The 17,525-nt window shown below is 44.8% G+C and overlaps 1 protein-coding gene across 4 annotated transcripts in view; it reads right to left on the bottom strand.

Annotated features, from left to right (window-relative positions):
- LIPH (lipase H) overlaps window positions 1-17,525 on the bottom strand; it is a 75,095-nt gene that overhangs the window by 23,060 nt on the left and 34,510 nt on the right. For all 4 annotated transcript variants that reach the window (XM_054483573.2, XM_054483576.2, XM_054483575.2 and 1 more), the window contains 4 exons: window positions 11,236-11,603; window positions 10,106-10,214; window positions 4,154-4,255; window positions 889-978 (listed from right to left, as the gene is read on the bottom strand). In XM_054483573.2, coding sequence (XP_054339548.1) covers window positions 889-978; window positions 4,154-4,255; window positions 10,106-10,214; window positions 11,236-11,603 — 669 coding nt within the window. The remainder of the gene's footprint in view (window positions 1-888; window positions 979-4,153; window positions 4,256-10,105; window positions 10,215-11,235; window positions 11,604-17,525) is intronic.

Here is a 17,525-nt window from a genome sequence, read left to right on the forward strand (position 1 = left end):
TTTCTAGGTCAAAGACATACCTTTTCAAGAAAGAGAAATAATTCATAATAGCTTTCAAACATGTGGCTATAGTTTTAAAAGTAGTATATTTGAGTTATAATTTATAATTTATATTTATACTACCTGTATCTTCTCAGGAAGTTTGTTTTCTATTAAAAATTACTACATGTAGAATAATGTCAGATTTTAAAGATATGCCTTTTTCTTTTCTTTCTTTTTTTTTCTTTTTTGAGACACGTCTCACTCTGTTGCCTAGGCTAGAGTGCAGTGGCATGATCATGGCTCACTGCAACCTCTACTTCCCAAGCTCAAGCAATCCTCCCACCTCAGCCTTCTGAGTAGCTGAGCCCACAAGCATGCCACAACACCCAGCTAATTTTGTTTTTATTTTTTGTAGAGATGGCATATCCCCTCTGTTGCCCAGGCTGGTCTTGAACTCCTGGGCTCAAGCAAACTTCCCACCTTGGCCTCCCAAAGTGCTGGGATTACAGGTATGTACCACTGCACCTGGCCAAAATATGCCTTTTTATTTTTTTATTTTTATTTTTTTGAGATGGAGTATCACTCTTGTTGCCCAGGCTGGAGTGCAGTGGCGCAAACTCGGCTCACTGCAATCTCCGTCTCCCAGGTTCAAGAGATTCTCTTGCCTCAGCCGCCTGAGTAGCTGGGACTACAGGCATGCATCACCATGCCTGGATAATTTTTTGTATTTAGTAGAGATGGGGTTTCACTATGTTGGCCAGGCTCGTCTCAAACTCCTGACCTCAGGTGATCCACCCGCCTCGGCCTCCCAAAGTGCTGGGATTACAGGCATGAGCCACCATGCACGGCCTCCAAATATGCCTTTTTATACCACTATTTTACAAAATATAAAGTATCTGTGCTTACCTCCCAATATTGTTTTGGGGCAGCCAGGTTGATCCAGTCCTCCATTTGGGTAGAAGTCTATGTTTCCTAATGGCTCCTTGTAGCCCAGTGCTAAAAGAGAACACATTCTGCTTTTATACTGCTTTGAATTTTTCCTATCTCACAGCTCATTTGCCTGCCGGATATAAGCAGGAATTGTATTATTATTGTTGTTATATCATTGTTGTTATACCTATGTAAGTGTTTTGCCCAAAGTCACCCAGCTAGTTAGTTAGAAGGCAATGATTTCCAACTAGGTAACTGTGAAGATGGTGAGGAATTTACTTCCAGTATTTCTAACGACCTAAGAGAGTTTGGTCACTCATCCACTGCAAGGCTGATAAAATGATACATTTCTTCTCTTTTTTTTTTTTTTTTTTTTTTTTGAGATGGTGTGTTGCTCTGTCGCCCAGGCTGGAGTGCAATGACGAGATCTCTGCTCACTGCAACCTCCACCTCCTGGGTTCAAGCAATTTTCCTGCCTCAGCCTCCCGAGTAGCTGGAATTACAGGCATGTGCCACCATGACCAGCTAATTTTTTGTGTTTTTAGTAGAGACGGGGTTTCACCATGTTGGCCAGGCTGGTCTTGAACTCCTGACCTCGCAATCTGCCCACCTCGGCCTCCCAAAGCATTGGTATTACAGGCATGAGCCACTGCGCCCGGCCCCATTTCTTCCTTATATTTTGCTGCAACCCTTTAATTGCCTGGTGCTTCCAAGCCTCTATTTGCATTTGTATAACTAATAAATAGGAGACAGGAAAAAATGAATTTTTACTTAGTAGATAAAATCTTTAAATATTTGAGATCTAGGATGGTAAAAAGATTGGAACTACTTCTAGAAAATGAGGACCTAGAAATGTATACATAGGTCGGTTGCAGTGGCTCACCCCTATAATCCCAGCATTTTGGGAGGCTGAGGTGGGAGAATCGAGGCCAGCCTGGGCAAAATGGCGAAACCCTGTCTCTACAAAATATACAAAACTTAGCCAGGCATTGTGGTGTGTGCCTGTAGTTCCAGCTACTCAAGGGGTTGAGGTGGGAGGATCACTCAAGCTAGGAGGAGGAGGGTGCCGTGAGCCAAAAGTGCAACTGCATTCCAGCCTAGGTGACAGAGACAGACCCTGTCTTAAAAAATAATAATAATAAAAATTTTAAAAAGTATATATAGATTTAATAACTGTTTATTGTGTTTATTAAACCCCCAATCAGTAAAGTGCTTGATTTATTAATTTAATGTAGGTGTACATATATATGCACATGTATATACATAATGCATCATAGTAATAATAATAATAGTTATTATATATTGAGAACCCACATGTGTCTCTGGGCATGGTACTAGGTGTTTCACAATGCAAAGTGGCCACTGGTAAATTCAGATGAAACAGCTTAGGTGAAGATATGGGACCAGGCATGGTGGCTCACTCCTGTAATCCTAGCACTTTGGGAGGCCAAGGCAGAAGGATCATTTGAGCTCAGGAGTTTGAGACCAGCCTGGGCAACATAGTGAGACCTCGTCTCTATCAATGAAAAACCAGGAAGCTCAGAGGACTTAAGGAACTAACATGACATCACTAGAAAGGGTAAAACCTGGGATCTGAATCTACGTCTGCCTGATGGCAAAACTATACCCTTTCCTTCAAAATTCACTTCCCAAAAATAAATTGCTCTATCCTACTCCACCAAGCATTAAAATGTACTTTGCAAACTTCATAGTAAGAATGCCACTGTTTCACAAAGAGACAATTTCTTTCAAGGCAAATAATTGTTGAACACCACACCAGAATGCCGATGAGAGATGGCAAGGGTTTTTTTAGGTGGTTGTATCATGAAGAGAATGTCCGACTAAATGACCACTCTGCTGTTTCCTCAATCTTCCTCAAATTCCTACTCCAGCTCTTCTCCCAGACACCTGGATATAGGTACCCATCCTTGAGTATCACCCAACCCCACATGACACGTGTCCAATCCCAGACACAAAAACAGCACCGTGAAAGACAGAAATGGGCCAGCTGCAGTGGCTCAAGCCTGTAATCCCAGCACTTTGGGAGGCTGAAGTGGGAGGATCGATTGATCAGCCTGGACAACATAGCGAGACCCCCATCTCTACAAAAAGAAGACAAATTTAAAAATTAAAAAAATAAAGATGGCCGGGCACGGTGGCTCACACCTGTAATCCCAGCACTTTGGGAGGCCAAGGCAGGTGGATCGCCTGACCTCAGGAGTTTGAGACCAGCCTGGCCAACATAGTGAAACCCTGTCTCTAGTAAAAATACAAAAATTAGCTGGGAATGGTGGCAAGTGCCTGTAATCCCAGCTACTTGAATGGTGGCAAGTGCCTGTAATCCCAGCTACTTGGGAGGCTGGGGCAGGAGAATTGCTTGAACCCAGGAGGCAGAGGTTGCAGTGAGCCAAGATCACACCACTGCACTCCAGCCTGGGCGGCAAGAGTGAAACTCCGTCTCAAAAAAAATAAAATAAAATAAAATAAAAATAAAGACAGCAAAGGCCAAGAAGATCTGCAGAGAGCCAGAGAGCTGTGGGTGCATCAAAGTGACTCTGCGTGGAGAGATTTAACACCTGCAGCTCAAGAAAATAAAAAGAACCAACAACACCAAGAAATCATGCATGCAAACCCAGTCGCATATAGGAAAACACTTATCTTCATGTTGAAAAAATTAGCCTGTCCTTCATTGAGCATGATGATTCCTTTAAAAATATGCCAAGCGCGGTGGCTCACGCCTGTAATCCCAGCACTTTGGGAGGCTGAGGCAGGCAGATCACAAGGTCAGGAGATCGAGACCATCCTGGCTAACATGGTGAAACCCCGTCTCTATTAAAAATACAAAAAATTAGCCAGGCGTGGCGGCGTGCGCCTATAGTCCCAGCTACTCGGGAGGCTGAGGCAGGAGGATGGCGAGAACCTGGGAGGCAGAGCTTGCAGTGAGTCGAGATTGCGCCACTGCACTCCAGCCTGGGCGACAGAGGGAGACTCTGTCTCAAAAAAAATAAAAAAAATAAAAATATGAAGAGACCGTGGGATAATCATCCATGCTGTAGCACAAGGTCGTGGGTGCCTACATTAAACCAGCTTCCCTTCAATATTTCGGTGGATTTGGAACCCTGCCCGGAAAAAAAGTAGGAATCTAGAGGAACCTGATCTGCTCCTACGTGATGGTCTCTCCCCAGGGGAGACTCTTTAGGAGACTGGGGTAGTCACTGGCCCACGAGGAAAGGAGCGTTACCATCAGTGTCGGAATGGATGACATCAACAAACTGCGCATCACTGGGATCTAATCTGTCCTGGTGAGGTTTCCCGTTGAATAAAGGGCCCGCAGGGTCGAGGCCTGGAAGGAAAACAGAGTCACTTGGCAGCCCCACACCATGAGTCACCTGCAGCCGGGCCTTTGATCCTTCTGGATGAGGGTGGCTCCCAGGCTGCAGGGCACCCTCAGGTGGGCGAGCACTCACACTCCCGTCCCACTTGGCCAGGACTCCTTTCCATGGCTCTGCAGCTTGTTCCCACAGTGGAGACGGTTACCCTGGCTGTGCCCCTGGGAATGGCATCCAGACTCCATCAGGGGCATGTCTCATGCAGAGCTCAACAGTAGGGAACGCACACATGCATGAGGTTCAGGGGTGGGGATAAACGGGTGTTCCCCAGGAAAAAAGCATCAAAGGGCGCATTAAAGAGAAAAGAGCAGGCGGGCGCAGTGGCTCACACCTGTAATCCCAGCACTTTGGGAGGCCGAGGCAGGCAGATCATGAGGTCAAGAGATCAAGACCATCCCGGCCAACATGGTGAAATCCCGTCTCTACTAAAAATACAAAAAAATTAGCTGGGCGTGATGGTGTGTGCCTGTAGTCCTAGCTACTCAGGAGGCTGAGGCAGGAGGATCGCTTGAACCCGGGAGGCAGAGGTTACAGTGAGCCAAGATCACTGCAGCCTGGCGGCAGAGCAAGGATCCGTCTCAAAGAAAGAGAAAGGAAGGAAGGAAGGAAGGAAGGAAGGAAGGAGCAGATGCTATACTCATCTTTATCTCACTTTAGATGACCCAGAAACCTCACTCAGCCCTTCCTTTTTGTTGTTAATAAATAAAGAACTTCCACTCTTATTCATATATGCTAGCCCATTTGATCCACATTGCAAACCTGTGAGGGAGGCAGGGTAGCTATTATTATTTTCCGGATGAATGAACTGTGATTCGGGAAGATCAAGAACCTTGATCAGAACACAGCCTCTTAGTGCAACCACGTCTATCTGTTGAGCTCTTGGTTTCACTGCCCTGAGTTTAGCAAGCTCGGCAGGAGAGGGCGAAACTCACTGGTCAGGCCAAGTATCAGGCCAGGTATTGAAGAGGGAAACCAAGTGGGTGTCAGTCCCTGCAGAATTAACCCACTCTATAAATGCCTAAACCGGTTTCTCACTCTTGGTCAACGTTATTTGGGTGTTCCTCACCATCACTACGAAGCAGCTGGAAAAACAGGAGAGAAGCTCCTATGATGTTGTAACCACAAAATAAAGATTAAACAACAACAAGAAAAAGCTGGGTGTGGTGGCTCATGCCTGTAATCCTAGCACTTTGGGAGGCCAAGGTGGGCGGATCACGAGGCCAGGAGATCGAGACCATCCTGGCTAACATGGTGAAACCCCGTCTCTATTAAAAAAAAAAAAAAAAAAAAAAAAAATTAGTTGGGCGTGTTGGCACACGCCTGTAGTCCCAGCTACTCGGGAGGCTGAGGCAGGAGAATCATTTGAACCAGGGAGGCAGAGGTTGCAGTGAGCCGAGATCGTGCCACTGCACTCCAGCCTGGGTGACAGAGCAAGACTCCATCTCAAAAAAAAAAAAAGAAAAAGAAAAAGAAAAAGAAAGAAAAAAGGAAAAAAAAACTCAGCAGCTCCAAAAGGTCTGGTTTACCAGATCCCTACCTGGAGTGAAGAAGGTTTCAAGGGAAGTCTCCCTTGAAGTTTTTGTCTATGAATGTCATTTTATAACTCCTATCCCCTGGTGTTACATATAAAATGCAAGAGTATCTTTGCCTTTATTTCCTAAGTTCTAGCCTTTTTCTTTCTCTTTTCTTTTTTTTTTTTTTTTTTTTGGTGGGGCTAGGGGAGGGCTGGTTGTGGGGGTACTTGCTATGTTGCCCAGGCTGGTCTCAAACTCCTGGACCCAAGCAGTCCTCCCGCCTCAGCTTCCCAAAAGGCTAGGATTACAGGTGTGAGCCACCACACCCAGCCTACCTGATTCTAGCTTTAATCCCTCCATTTCAGCTGGTTGCAGTGGCTTACATCTATAATCCTAGAGTTTGGGAGGCCAAGGCAGGAGGATTGCTTGAGACCAGGAGTTCGAGACCAGCCTGGGCAACATATGGAGACCCTGTCTCTACAAAAAAGTTAAAAATTTGTTGGGTGTGGTGGCTCATGCTTGTAATCTTAGCTACTCCAGAGACTGAGACAGAAGGATCACTTGAGCCCAGAAATTCCAGGTTGCAATGAGCCATGATTGTGCCATTGCCCTCCAGCCCAGGTGACAGACCAAGCGAGAGAAAGAAAGAAAGGAAGGAAGGAAGGAAGGAAGGAAGGAAGGAAATAACCAGTGCCTGGCACAGTGGCATGCGCCTGTAGTCCCTGTAGTCCTAGCTACTTGAGGTGGTGGGGAGATGGACAGAAAGCTGAGCTGTGAGGATGGCTTGAGGCCAGGAGTTTGAGGCTGCAGTGTGTTGTGATTGCACCACTGCACTCCAGCCTGGGTGGCAAAGTAAGACCTTGTCTCAAAAATAAATAAATAAATAAATAAATAAATAAATAAATAAATAAATAGGCTGGGGACAGTGGCTCATGCCTGTAATCCCAGAACTTTGGGAGGCTGAGGTGGGTGGATCACCTGAGGTCAGGAGTTTGAGACCAGCCTAGCCAACATGATGAAACCCCATCTCTACTAAAAATACAAAATTAGCCAGGCGTGGTGGCAGGCACCTGTAGTCCCAGCTACTCGGGAGGCTGAGGCATGAGAATCTCTTGAACCTAGGAGGCGGAGGTTGCAGTGAGCCGAGATTGTGCCACTGTACTCCAGCCTGGGCGACAGAGTGAGACTCGGTCTCAAATAATAATAATAATAATTAATTAATTTAAAAAATACAAAAATCAGCTGGGTGTGGTGGCAGGCGCCTATAATCCCAGCTACTTGGGAGGCTGAGGCACGATAATTGCTTGAATCCGGGAGGCAGAGTTTGCAGTGAGCCAAGATCGTGATACTGTAATACAGCCTGGGTGACCGAGTGAGACTGTGTCTCAAAAAAATAAAAATAAATAAATAAAATTAACAGAGCCTCAGTTTATAGCAACCTCTAGATTCATGATGAATGAAACATCTGAACCAGGCAATTTTCAGAGTGATAAGGATGCTATTAATAAGCCTGGGAGTTTGAGGCTGCAGTGAGTTGTGATTGCACCACTGCACTCCAGCCTGGGTAACAAAGTAAGACCCTATCTCAAAAATAAATAAATAAATAAATAAAATTAACGGTGAAAGCCTCAGTTTATAGCAACCTCCAGATTCAAGATGAATAAAACATCTGAACCAGGACAGTTTTCAGAGTGATAACGGTGCTATTAATAATTATACCAAGACAAAGGTACAAACTGAGACTGTCACAGGCAGGCTTGGACTTGGGATTTCCTTAGTGATAAGCCATAGCAAATGATTAGCTTCCAGTGTCAGAAAAAAAATTATAGTAAAAGCTGCATACTATGTGTGAGCAGATAGATACAGAGCCCCAAACCTAGCGCTAACCAGCTGTGTGCCCTTAGGCAGGTTACTTTACTTCTTTGAATCTCAGTTCCTTTAACTTATAAAATAGAGGTAGAATTAATAGCTACTTCAGAAGACTCATAAGGTCAGGTGTGGTGGCTCATGTCTGTAATCCCAGCAATCTGGGAGGCCGAAGCAGGCAGATTGCTTGAACACAGGAGTTCAAGACCAGCCTGGGCAACATGGCGAAACTCCATCTCTAGAAAAAATACAAAAATTAGCCAGGCAGGGTGGTGCATGCCAGTAGTCCCAGCTGTTTGAGAGGCTGAGATGGGAGCCTCAGAGGTGATCACCTGAGCCCGGGGAGCTTCAGGCTGCAGTGAGCCATGATCACGCCACTACACTCCAGCCTGGGCGACAGAGTAAGACTCTGTCTCAAAAAAAAGAAGACTTATGAAAGGACTCCTAAGATCAGGTGGTGGCTCACACCTGTAATCCCAGCACTACGGGAGGCCAATGCAGGAGGATTGCTTGAGCCCAGGAGTTCAAGGCCAACCTGGGCAACATCATGAGATCCCATCACTAAATTAAAAAAATTAAAATAAATAAATGGCTCCTGAATCTAAATCCAGAACATTCTGAGATTATTGTGGAATACAAACAGAATGTAAAAAGTGAGCTTTTCCTTTTTGGTTGCTTTGTTTTGGTTTTTGTTTACTGTTTTTTTGAGACAGGATCTCACTCTGTCACCCAGGCTTGAGTTCAGTGGCACGATCATAGCTCACTGCATCCTCAAGCTCCTAGACTCAAGCTATTCTTCTGCGTTGGCCTCCCAAAGTGCTAGGATTACAGCCATGAACTACTGCACCCAGCCAAAGAGCTTTTTCTTGTTGCTCTAAGTCACCAGAAAAATGTTCAGATAAGAATCCTTGGCTTTTATTGCAGCCTTAACTGGTTTGAGAATTTGATGAAAATTCTGGACCCCTCCCCAGGACAGACACCCAACATTTTGCATGCAACTTCATGGCCTCTTACTCCCATACCCGAGATCAACGTAAACTCTTGAAGGAAGTGCTGTCCAACAGAAATACAACATAGGCCGGGCACAGCAGCTCATACCTGTAATCCCAGCGCTTTGGGAGGCTGAGGTGAGAGGATTGCTTGAGCCCAGGAGTTCAAGACCAGCCTGGGCAACATGGTAAGACTCTATCTCTACAAAAAAATTAAAAATTAAGCAGGTGTGGTGGCACACACCTGTAGTCCCAGCTACTTGAAAGGCTGAGTGGAGGATTGCTTGCGCCTATGGGGTTGAGGCTGCAGTGACCTGCGTGCCAACCTGGGCAACAAAGCGAAACCCTGTCAAAAAAAAAAAAAAAAAAAAAGGCTATGTGCAGTGGCTCATGCCTGTAATCCCAGCACTTTGGTAGGCCAAGATGGGTGGATCACCTGAGGTCAGGAGTTCGAGACCAGCCTGGCCAACATGGTGAAACCTCATCTCTTTTAAAAATACAAAAATTAGCCAAGAGTGGTGGCGCATGCCTGTAATCCCAGCTCCTGAGGAGGCTGAGGCAGGAGAATCACTTGAACCCGGGAGGTGGAGGTTGCAGTGAGCCTAGATTGCACCACTGTACTCCAGCCTGGGTGACAGAGTGAGACTCTTTCTCAAAAATAAATAAATAATAAAATAAAATAAAATTTAAATTAAAAATAAAATTAAAAACTTGCGGCCCTAAAAGTTTACCTCCTAAATGTAGTTGTAATCATTTACCTCTCCCCTTTTTCCATCCACTTCTGCCTTTTCAGTTTCCATAGATTTAAAATAGCCCTCTAGGTATGAGGATGGATTCTGGGAAAGGAGAAATGGGAGAGGCGTTGAGACTCTGAAAGAGAGAGCCACTGTGGAAAACTACTAAGCCCTAGGCAAGAGATTCCAGCAAGCGAGTCTTTGTTTGGGATCTGACCTGCTGCATTTTTGAAGGTTTTCATTCAGTGTTGGCCCGAAAGCTGATATTTAGAGAATAAGCCCCAGCCATCAAAATTCCCATCTCATTTTCTTATGAGACTCCAGCTGTGCCTGGGGACTGAAGCGTATTAGGTTTATAGTTCATGGTCTCCTGGATTAAATAAAAGGAAGAGGACTAACTGCTTGGGGCACACAGATCTGAATGAGACATAGCTGTTTTTCCAGCCATAATAGAAATAAAGTCACGACCTATCTTTTCTATAGTATACACAATTTACAAAATGCTTTACTTATGTTTTATTACACAGTAGCCTGAGGTCAATATTATTTTGATCTTCCTTTTGCACGCAAGGACCCACGCTCAGAGAGGTTAGGTAATTGGAGCTGACTTTGAACCCAAGGAGTTGGATTGGCCTACATAATGCTCCCCCAGTGAGCACCCTGCCCAGGCCACCACCCCTTGCCCATTCACTGGCACTTACCTGTAATTCTCCCCAGCCATCCATCGTACATCTCTCCAACAAACCCAGATATGTGGGCTCCTAGACTTACTCCGATCATGTAAATGTCATCAAGAGAAGCTCCTTCTGCCTGGAATTTCAAGAGGTCCATCATTGTAAATTGTAAGGGGCCAAGGAATTAACATTTGTAGAAATTTCCTGGCTGTTGACTTTGGAGAAGTAATTCTAAGCACCTTACATCTATTATCTCATTTAAAGGTCACAACACCTATGCAAAGTAAATACTATTCTTTTGATTATGCAGATGAGGAAACTGAGGCCCCAAGTTGAAGTCATCTGCCCCAGATCAGGCAGCTGGGGAGAGAGCAGAGCAGGATTCAAAATAGTCTGTCCGCTGGGCACAGTGGCCCACGCCTGTAATCCCAGCCCTGTGGGAGGCCGAGGTGAGCAGATCGCCTGAGGTCGGGGGTTCGAGGCCAGCCTGACCAACATGGAGAAACCCCCGTCTTTACTAAAAATACAAAATTAGCCGGGCGCAGTGGCTCACGCCTGTAATCCCAGCACTTTGGAAGGCCGAGGCAGGTGGATCACAAGGTCAGGAGATCAAGACCAGCCTGGCCAACATGGTGAAACCCTGTCTCTACTAAAAATACAAAAATTAGCTGGGCATGGTGGTGTGTACCTGTAGTCCCAGCTACTCAGCGGGCTGAGGCAAGAGAATCGCTTGAACCCGGTAGGCAGAGATTGTGGTGAGCTGAAATCACACCACTGCACTCCAGCCTGTTGACAGAGCGAGATTCCGTCTCAAAAAAAAAAAAAAAGAAGTTGAGGAAGCTCTAGGCATTCAAACCAAGAACTCCTAGACAGAACCTCTCCCACCTGTAAGACACCTTTATTGTGAGCTAGAAAAAAATGCCCCTTCCTCAAGACACTTTGTCATCATCTGGGAAATTTATCATAATAAATATATAAATCTATAATGTCACAATGACAAGGGTGCTCCCTCATCCCACCTTCCCTGGGGCTTATTCACATTTGCAAAATGTTGCAATATAGGCCTCCTGCTCACTGTAGCTATCTCTTGGCTTTAAGCCCTCAGATAATGGGCCAGTTTCAGCTTAGCTCTGAATCATCTAAGAGAATTCTCTTACCAACATCTGGTCAATAAATTCCTTCAAGACCATGGCTACTTTTCTGGTCTTACTAGAGGCATGGGTGTATATTAAAGTTGTAGCTCCTCGATTCCAATCAACAACAACTACGTTCATGTCTTCAACAGAGAGCAAACCCTTTACTAAGTCGTCCATCCAAACAGGAGGGGAGCCTGTTGGCCTGAATCCATGGACAATGAAGGTGGTTTTCTTGGTCACATTCAAGTTCCCAAAAGCTGAGGAGTTGATGGTTTGTGCGCAGGTCAGGTTTCTCCTTGTGTAGAGCATCAGCCTCACATTTAGTCCCGTACCAACCACTGCACTGTGAAAGCTCAGCCTGGTGAATGAAGGACATGTTTCTTCTGCGTCTGAAAATAAAAATTAGATGGCATCACGACAGGTCTTTCCTTAGCTGGGCATCAAGCAAGAGTGCTGTTCTATATTTGTAGGAGTTCTTCTTATGTTCCTGATAGGACCTGGCTAAGGGCTGGATCCAGTTGAATGAAGTTGCAAAATCATATATACATATTTTGAGACAGGGTCTCACTCTCACCCAGGCTGGAGTGCAGTGGCGCAATGTCAGCTCACTATAACTTCCACCTCCCAGGCTCAAGCAATTCTCCCACCTCAGCCTCCCTGAGCAGCTGGGACTACAGGCGCATGCCATCATGCCCGGCTAATTTGTGTATTTTTTCATAGAGACGGGGTTTCACCATGTTGGCCAGGCTGATCTCAAACTCTTTTGACCTCAAGTGATCCACTCACCTCGGCCTCCCAAAGTGGTAGGATTACAGGCCTGAGCCCACCGCACCTGGCTGCCAAATCACATTTGTTTTTTTGTTTTTGTTTTTGTTTTGGAGACAGAGTCTCACTCTGTCGCCCAGGCTGGAGTGCAGTGGTGCAATCTCAGCTCACTGCAACCTCCGTCTTCCGGGTTCAAGTGATTCTCATGCCTCAGCCTCCCAAGTAGCTGGGATTACAGTCGCCCACTACAACACCGGGCTAATTTTTGTATTTTTAGAAGAGATGAGGTTTCACCATGTTGGCCAGGCTGGTCTCGAACTCCTGACCTCAGGTGATCTGCCCACCTCAGCCTCCCAAGGTGCTGGGATTACAGGCATGAGCCACTGTGCCCAGCCAACAAAATCATATTTGATCCAGAGCTTGTAAGTAGTGACCTCTTGCTTCACCAGAAAACCACTCTTCCAAATCCTATCCTCCTTGAAGATTTAACCCAAAAGCCACTTTAATGAAGCCTTCTCTGACCCTCCCAGCTATAAGTACTATCCTTCACCCCGGAACTCCCAAAACTCCCTTTATGCACCTTGTTGACGACACAATGAAAACCCACTTTCAGGCACGCATTATAGGTATCTACATACATATGTGTCTATCCTGCTAGAACACAATCTCTTTGAAATGGCAGCTCATTACTTGTATATCCCTCACAGTGCCCAGCACATGGTAGAGGACTCAATAACATGTGGAACAGCAAGTCATCCCCAGTTCCAAGTGGGAGATGATGAGTATCTTCTGTAAGATACTCAGAAGAGGCAAGGCACTACCAATGGCCATTCTTGGTGGACAAGAGCAGAAAGGGAAGGCTGTTAACATGCAGTGGGTCAACAGAAGACAAGAGTGCCCTGGGAAACATCAGTCTGACTTCCTCCAGTAGGAATTCAGGAAGCATTTGCTCTGGGTTCCTGTTCTCAATGAATCTTCGTTTGCACATCCAGGAATTATTCTTCATTCTAAGCCTCAGAGTAACCTTCGTCTTGGGGTCCCTGCCCATCTTTAACAACCTGAGTCTGTTCATTTATGCATTTATTGAAACTTTTTGCAAAGTCTCTGGTACTCAGGAGTGAGTGAAGTTTCATAATAGAATCGGCACAAAACCAACCCCCCAAATAAATAAATATGTAAATAAATAAATAAATAAAAATTAAATGAACTTAAAGGAAATTTACATGTGGCTAGATGTTACTTGTTGGTTATACTTAAATTAATGGCTTTTATCGTTACTTAACAATTAGTGAAATTTGTTCCCAGAAAACACCGTCTGTAGGATTTCTGCTTTCATGAAGTTAAAGAGACTTATTTAGGACTAAAACCTTGCCATTTCATTTATTTATTTGATATGGAGTCTTGCTCTGTTGCCCAGGCTGGAGTGCACTGGTGCAATCTCGGCTCACTGCAACCTTCATCTCCGGGATTCAAGCGATTCTCCTGCCTCAGCCTCCCAAGTAGCTGGAATTACAGGGGCCCGCCACCATGCCCAGCTAATTTTTGTATTTTTAGTAGAGACAGGGTTTCATCATGTTGGCCAAGGTGGTCTTGAACTCCTGACCTCAGGTGATCCGCCCGCCTCGGCCTCCCAAAGTGTTGGGATTACAGGCATGAGCCATCGTGCCCAGCCAAGCTTGCCATTTTAAATAATTTTTCTTGGTATCTGAAAATTATCTGCATCCTCTGTGTAGTGCTCAAAACTGTGGTTAATCAGGTAGATAAATAATCAGCGAGACTCTATCTCTTAAAAAAAAAAAAGTTAAGGAGGCTTTGAAATCCCTCATCCTAGAAAACAGGTGGTTAATGTTGAACCCCAAATGCGTGCATTCCTCCTTTTACTCTACTGCATCAAGTAGCCTGTGTAGTGAGGCATGCTCATGATGTAAATATTTTCTCCATCCATTGGCCTCTTTCATTTCCTCTTTCTGTAAGTCGCATGCTCCTGGGAACATGGACTTGCCCAGTTGTTTGTAGAGCAAAACCCAGAGCAAAGAGTTGCCTGTGTAATTAGTCATCTTCTTATTGAACGGGAGGTGTCTTGGGGTAGGGTGAGCCTCTCCTTCTTAGCTATCAGTAAGGCTGGGTTTTGTTCCTAGTTGTGCAACTGACTCACCAGGTGGCCTGGGGAAATTATGTCATCTTTCACTTGCCACCTATCTGCCCAAGAGAGGAATCCTGGGGAGACTAATTCCGAATGAGATCATACTTGAGAAGACAGAGATTACTTTCCCAGGAAGAGGATTGTTTAATTGTCTGGTTTTGTGTTTTGTTTTGAGACAAGGTCTTGCTCTGTTGCCCAGGCTGGAGTGCAGTGGCATGATCTCGGCTCATGCAACCTCTGCCTCCTGGGCTCAAGCAATCTGCCCACCTCAACCTCCCAAGTAGCTGGGGCTACAAGCGCACATCACCATGCCTGGCTAATTTTTATATTTTTTGTAGAGACAGGCTTTCGCTATGTTGTCCAGGCTAGTCTTGAACTCCTGGGCTCAAGTGATCCACTTGCCTCGGCCTCCCAGAATGCTGGGATTACAGCATGAGCCTCCACACCCAGCCCTACCCAATTTCTTTTAAGTCTTAGTTATTTTTGTAATGGTACTGTCCCCCGGAGAAGTCCATCGTAAGTATTGAGTGAAATAGATTTCCTTGTTCCTCTAAATACTAAATATTATAAGAGCTTTACATATATTATCTCTCATCCTCAGAGAATATGTGCAATTCATTCCAAAAGAATCTACTCTATCCTAGATTCTATGTCAGGTGGCATTTTAGAGGAAGAATCAGTCAGTAATGAAATAATACACACAAATAAGTATAAAACTGCTACCTGTGGTACGTGCCATGTAAAAGAGATAGAGTGTAAGATGAGAACTTAAATAGGGAGCTTGGTCTGGTCTGGGGATCAGCAATCTTCTTTCTCTTGCATCCTCTGAAAATAATGAGTATCTAAATGCCAACAATGGGGGATTCTTTTTAAAGAATAAAAACATAACATCAAAGTACGATAACATCACAGTTGGGCAAATTCAAGTTACCCAAACTATTAAGCTTTATTTTTGTAGATTATTTTTCTTTTATTACCTATACTTAATGTTTCAGGTGTTATGTCCTTTTTAATTTTAATATGGCCCTTTTACCTTTAATTCCACCAAATTTTTTATATATATATATATATATACATATATATATATATTTTTTTTTTTTTTTTTGAGACAGAGTCTTGCTCTGTTGCCAGGCTAGAGTGCAGTGGTATGATCTTGGCTCACTGCAACCTCCACCTCCCGGATTCAAGTGACTCCCCTGCCTGTCTCCCAAGTAGCTGGGACTACAGGTGCGTGCCATCATGTCCAGCTAATTTTTGTATTTTTAGTAGAGACAGGGTTTCACCATGTTGGCCAGGATGATCTCAATCTCTTGACCTTGTGATCCTCCCGCCTCAGCCTCCCAAAGTGCTGGGATTACAGGCGTGAGCCACTGCGCCCGGCCTCAAATGATATTTTTAATCATAACTGGGCTCTTTTTTTGTCAGCATTTGCCTACCATGTCTTTATCCTTTTTACCTTCTGAATTTCTTTATTTTACAGATCTTTTTTTTTTTTGAGACATAGTTTCACTCTGTTGCCCAGGCTGGAGTGCAGTGGCACGATCTTGGATCACTGCAACGTCCACCCCCCGGGTTCAAGTGATTCTTCTGCCTCAGCCTCTGGAGTAGCTAGGATTTTAGGTGCCCGCCACCACGCCCAGCTACTTTTTGTATTTTTAGTAGAGATAGAGTTTCACTAGATTGGCCAGGCTGGTCTCAAACTCCTGACTTCAGGTGATCCACCCGCCTCAGCCTCCCAAAGTGTTGGGATTACAGGCATGAGCCACCACGCCTGGCCCTATTTTATGGATCTTATATATAGGATCAAATTGACCCATTCTGAGATCCTTTAAAAAAGATAAATGAGTATATCTATTTACATTTATTGGCATAACATATACTTGGTGTGGTGCCCATAGAAATGCCTAAGACCTGCCTTTCAGAGAAACTTCTGGAGGAAGCACAGTTGAGTTGGCCGATAGCCTCCAGCTGCCCCACAGCATTTACATGAAGCCATGGCTCCCCATGCTGCTCCCCACCAATCACTGAGCCAGGCCAGGCAGGTCATTCCTGTCCCATGTGGCCCTCTCTAATTGGAAACTTTGGCTCAAGGACTCCCCATCAGTCTGGCAGAAATATTCTCAGAACTGTGCTGGGATCTGAGGCTCTTCCTACCCAACTTTTCCTTTCTCCTCTGCTTTCTCAGGTGCCAAACTGCCTGCATCATGGTGTGAAGGCTCCCTCTGCCTATTCCCACTCCCTCCTCCTTTATCCTTCACACTTTCTGAAATAGATCTCTTGCACATCCATCCCCATCTTCTCAGAGGTCCCACATGGACACGGCTGAAATGAATTCTACAATGCTATATTTTCCAGGATTAGTGCCTTCTAGGTTCACTATCTTTTGCTTTATGGATTGTCCTCATGTTTTTTGTTGTTGTTTTATCGGGGATTCTTTTGTATGTATGTGTTCTTTCTCATATTGGGAAGTTTATAGCTTGCTTTAATTCTTCTGGTAAACACCTTGATAACTTTATATGAAATATTTAAGGCTGGGCCCGGTGGCTCACTCCTGTAATCCCAGCACTTTGGGAGGCCAAGGCGGGTGGATCACCTGAGGTCAGGAGTTCAAGACAAGCCTGACCAACATGGTGAAACCCCATCTCTACTAAAAATACAAAAATTAGCCGGGCATGGTGGCGTGCGCCTGTAGTCCCAGCTACTCAGGAGGCTGAGACAGGATAATTGTTTGAACCCGGGAGGCGGAGGTTGCAGTGAGCTGAGATCTCACCACTGCATTCTAGCCTGGGCGACAGAGCAACACTCCCTCTCAAAGAAGAAAAAAAAAAGAAATATTTAAAATCCTTTTTCATGGAATGTAGATGTGAGACCTGTATGCCAGAAGCAGACTACCTGCAGAACTGTTCCAGACTGAAATATATCTATCCACACTTATTCACCAATGTGCAACCCCTGGCAAGGGTTTCTGGGCATCTGGAAACTGGATTTCCAACTCGGAGTGCACCGCCAACTTCTGCCATGTGCTCTGCTGCTGATCTTTGTCAGAACAGCTCTTTCCTGACTCTGCTGTAGTCCTGGTGTTAGTGCCTTGAGACAATATGTAATGCTTCTTTGTTATATGTGACAAGGACATTAACACACTTAATACTTCTCCCCACTAACTGGACTTCTACCTCCTGATTTTTATTAGTTGCAAAATTATTTTTGTCTCATCTGGTGATTCCTTATATAGTTTCAAAATAAATGTTTAAGCCTCTGTGTATTGATGTATCAGTCACAGAGTTTCTGTTCTATTTACTGTATCTGTTCTATCAACTCATTCTCTACCAAGAAAAATGAGAAAGTTAATACACCTATATTGCCTCTCAAATCCTCCTTGATCCTTCCTTCAGAATATATACAT

Source organism: Pongo pygmaeus, chromosome 2 (genome assembly GCF_028885625.2).
Source record: "Pongo pygmaeus isolate AG05252 chromosome 2, NHGRI_mPonPyg2-v2.0_pri, whole genome shotgun sequence".
Taxonomy (NCBI): Eukaryota; Metazoa; Chordata; class Mammalia; order Primates; family Hominidae; genus Pongo; species Pongo pygmaeus.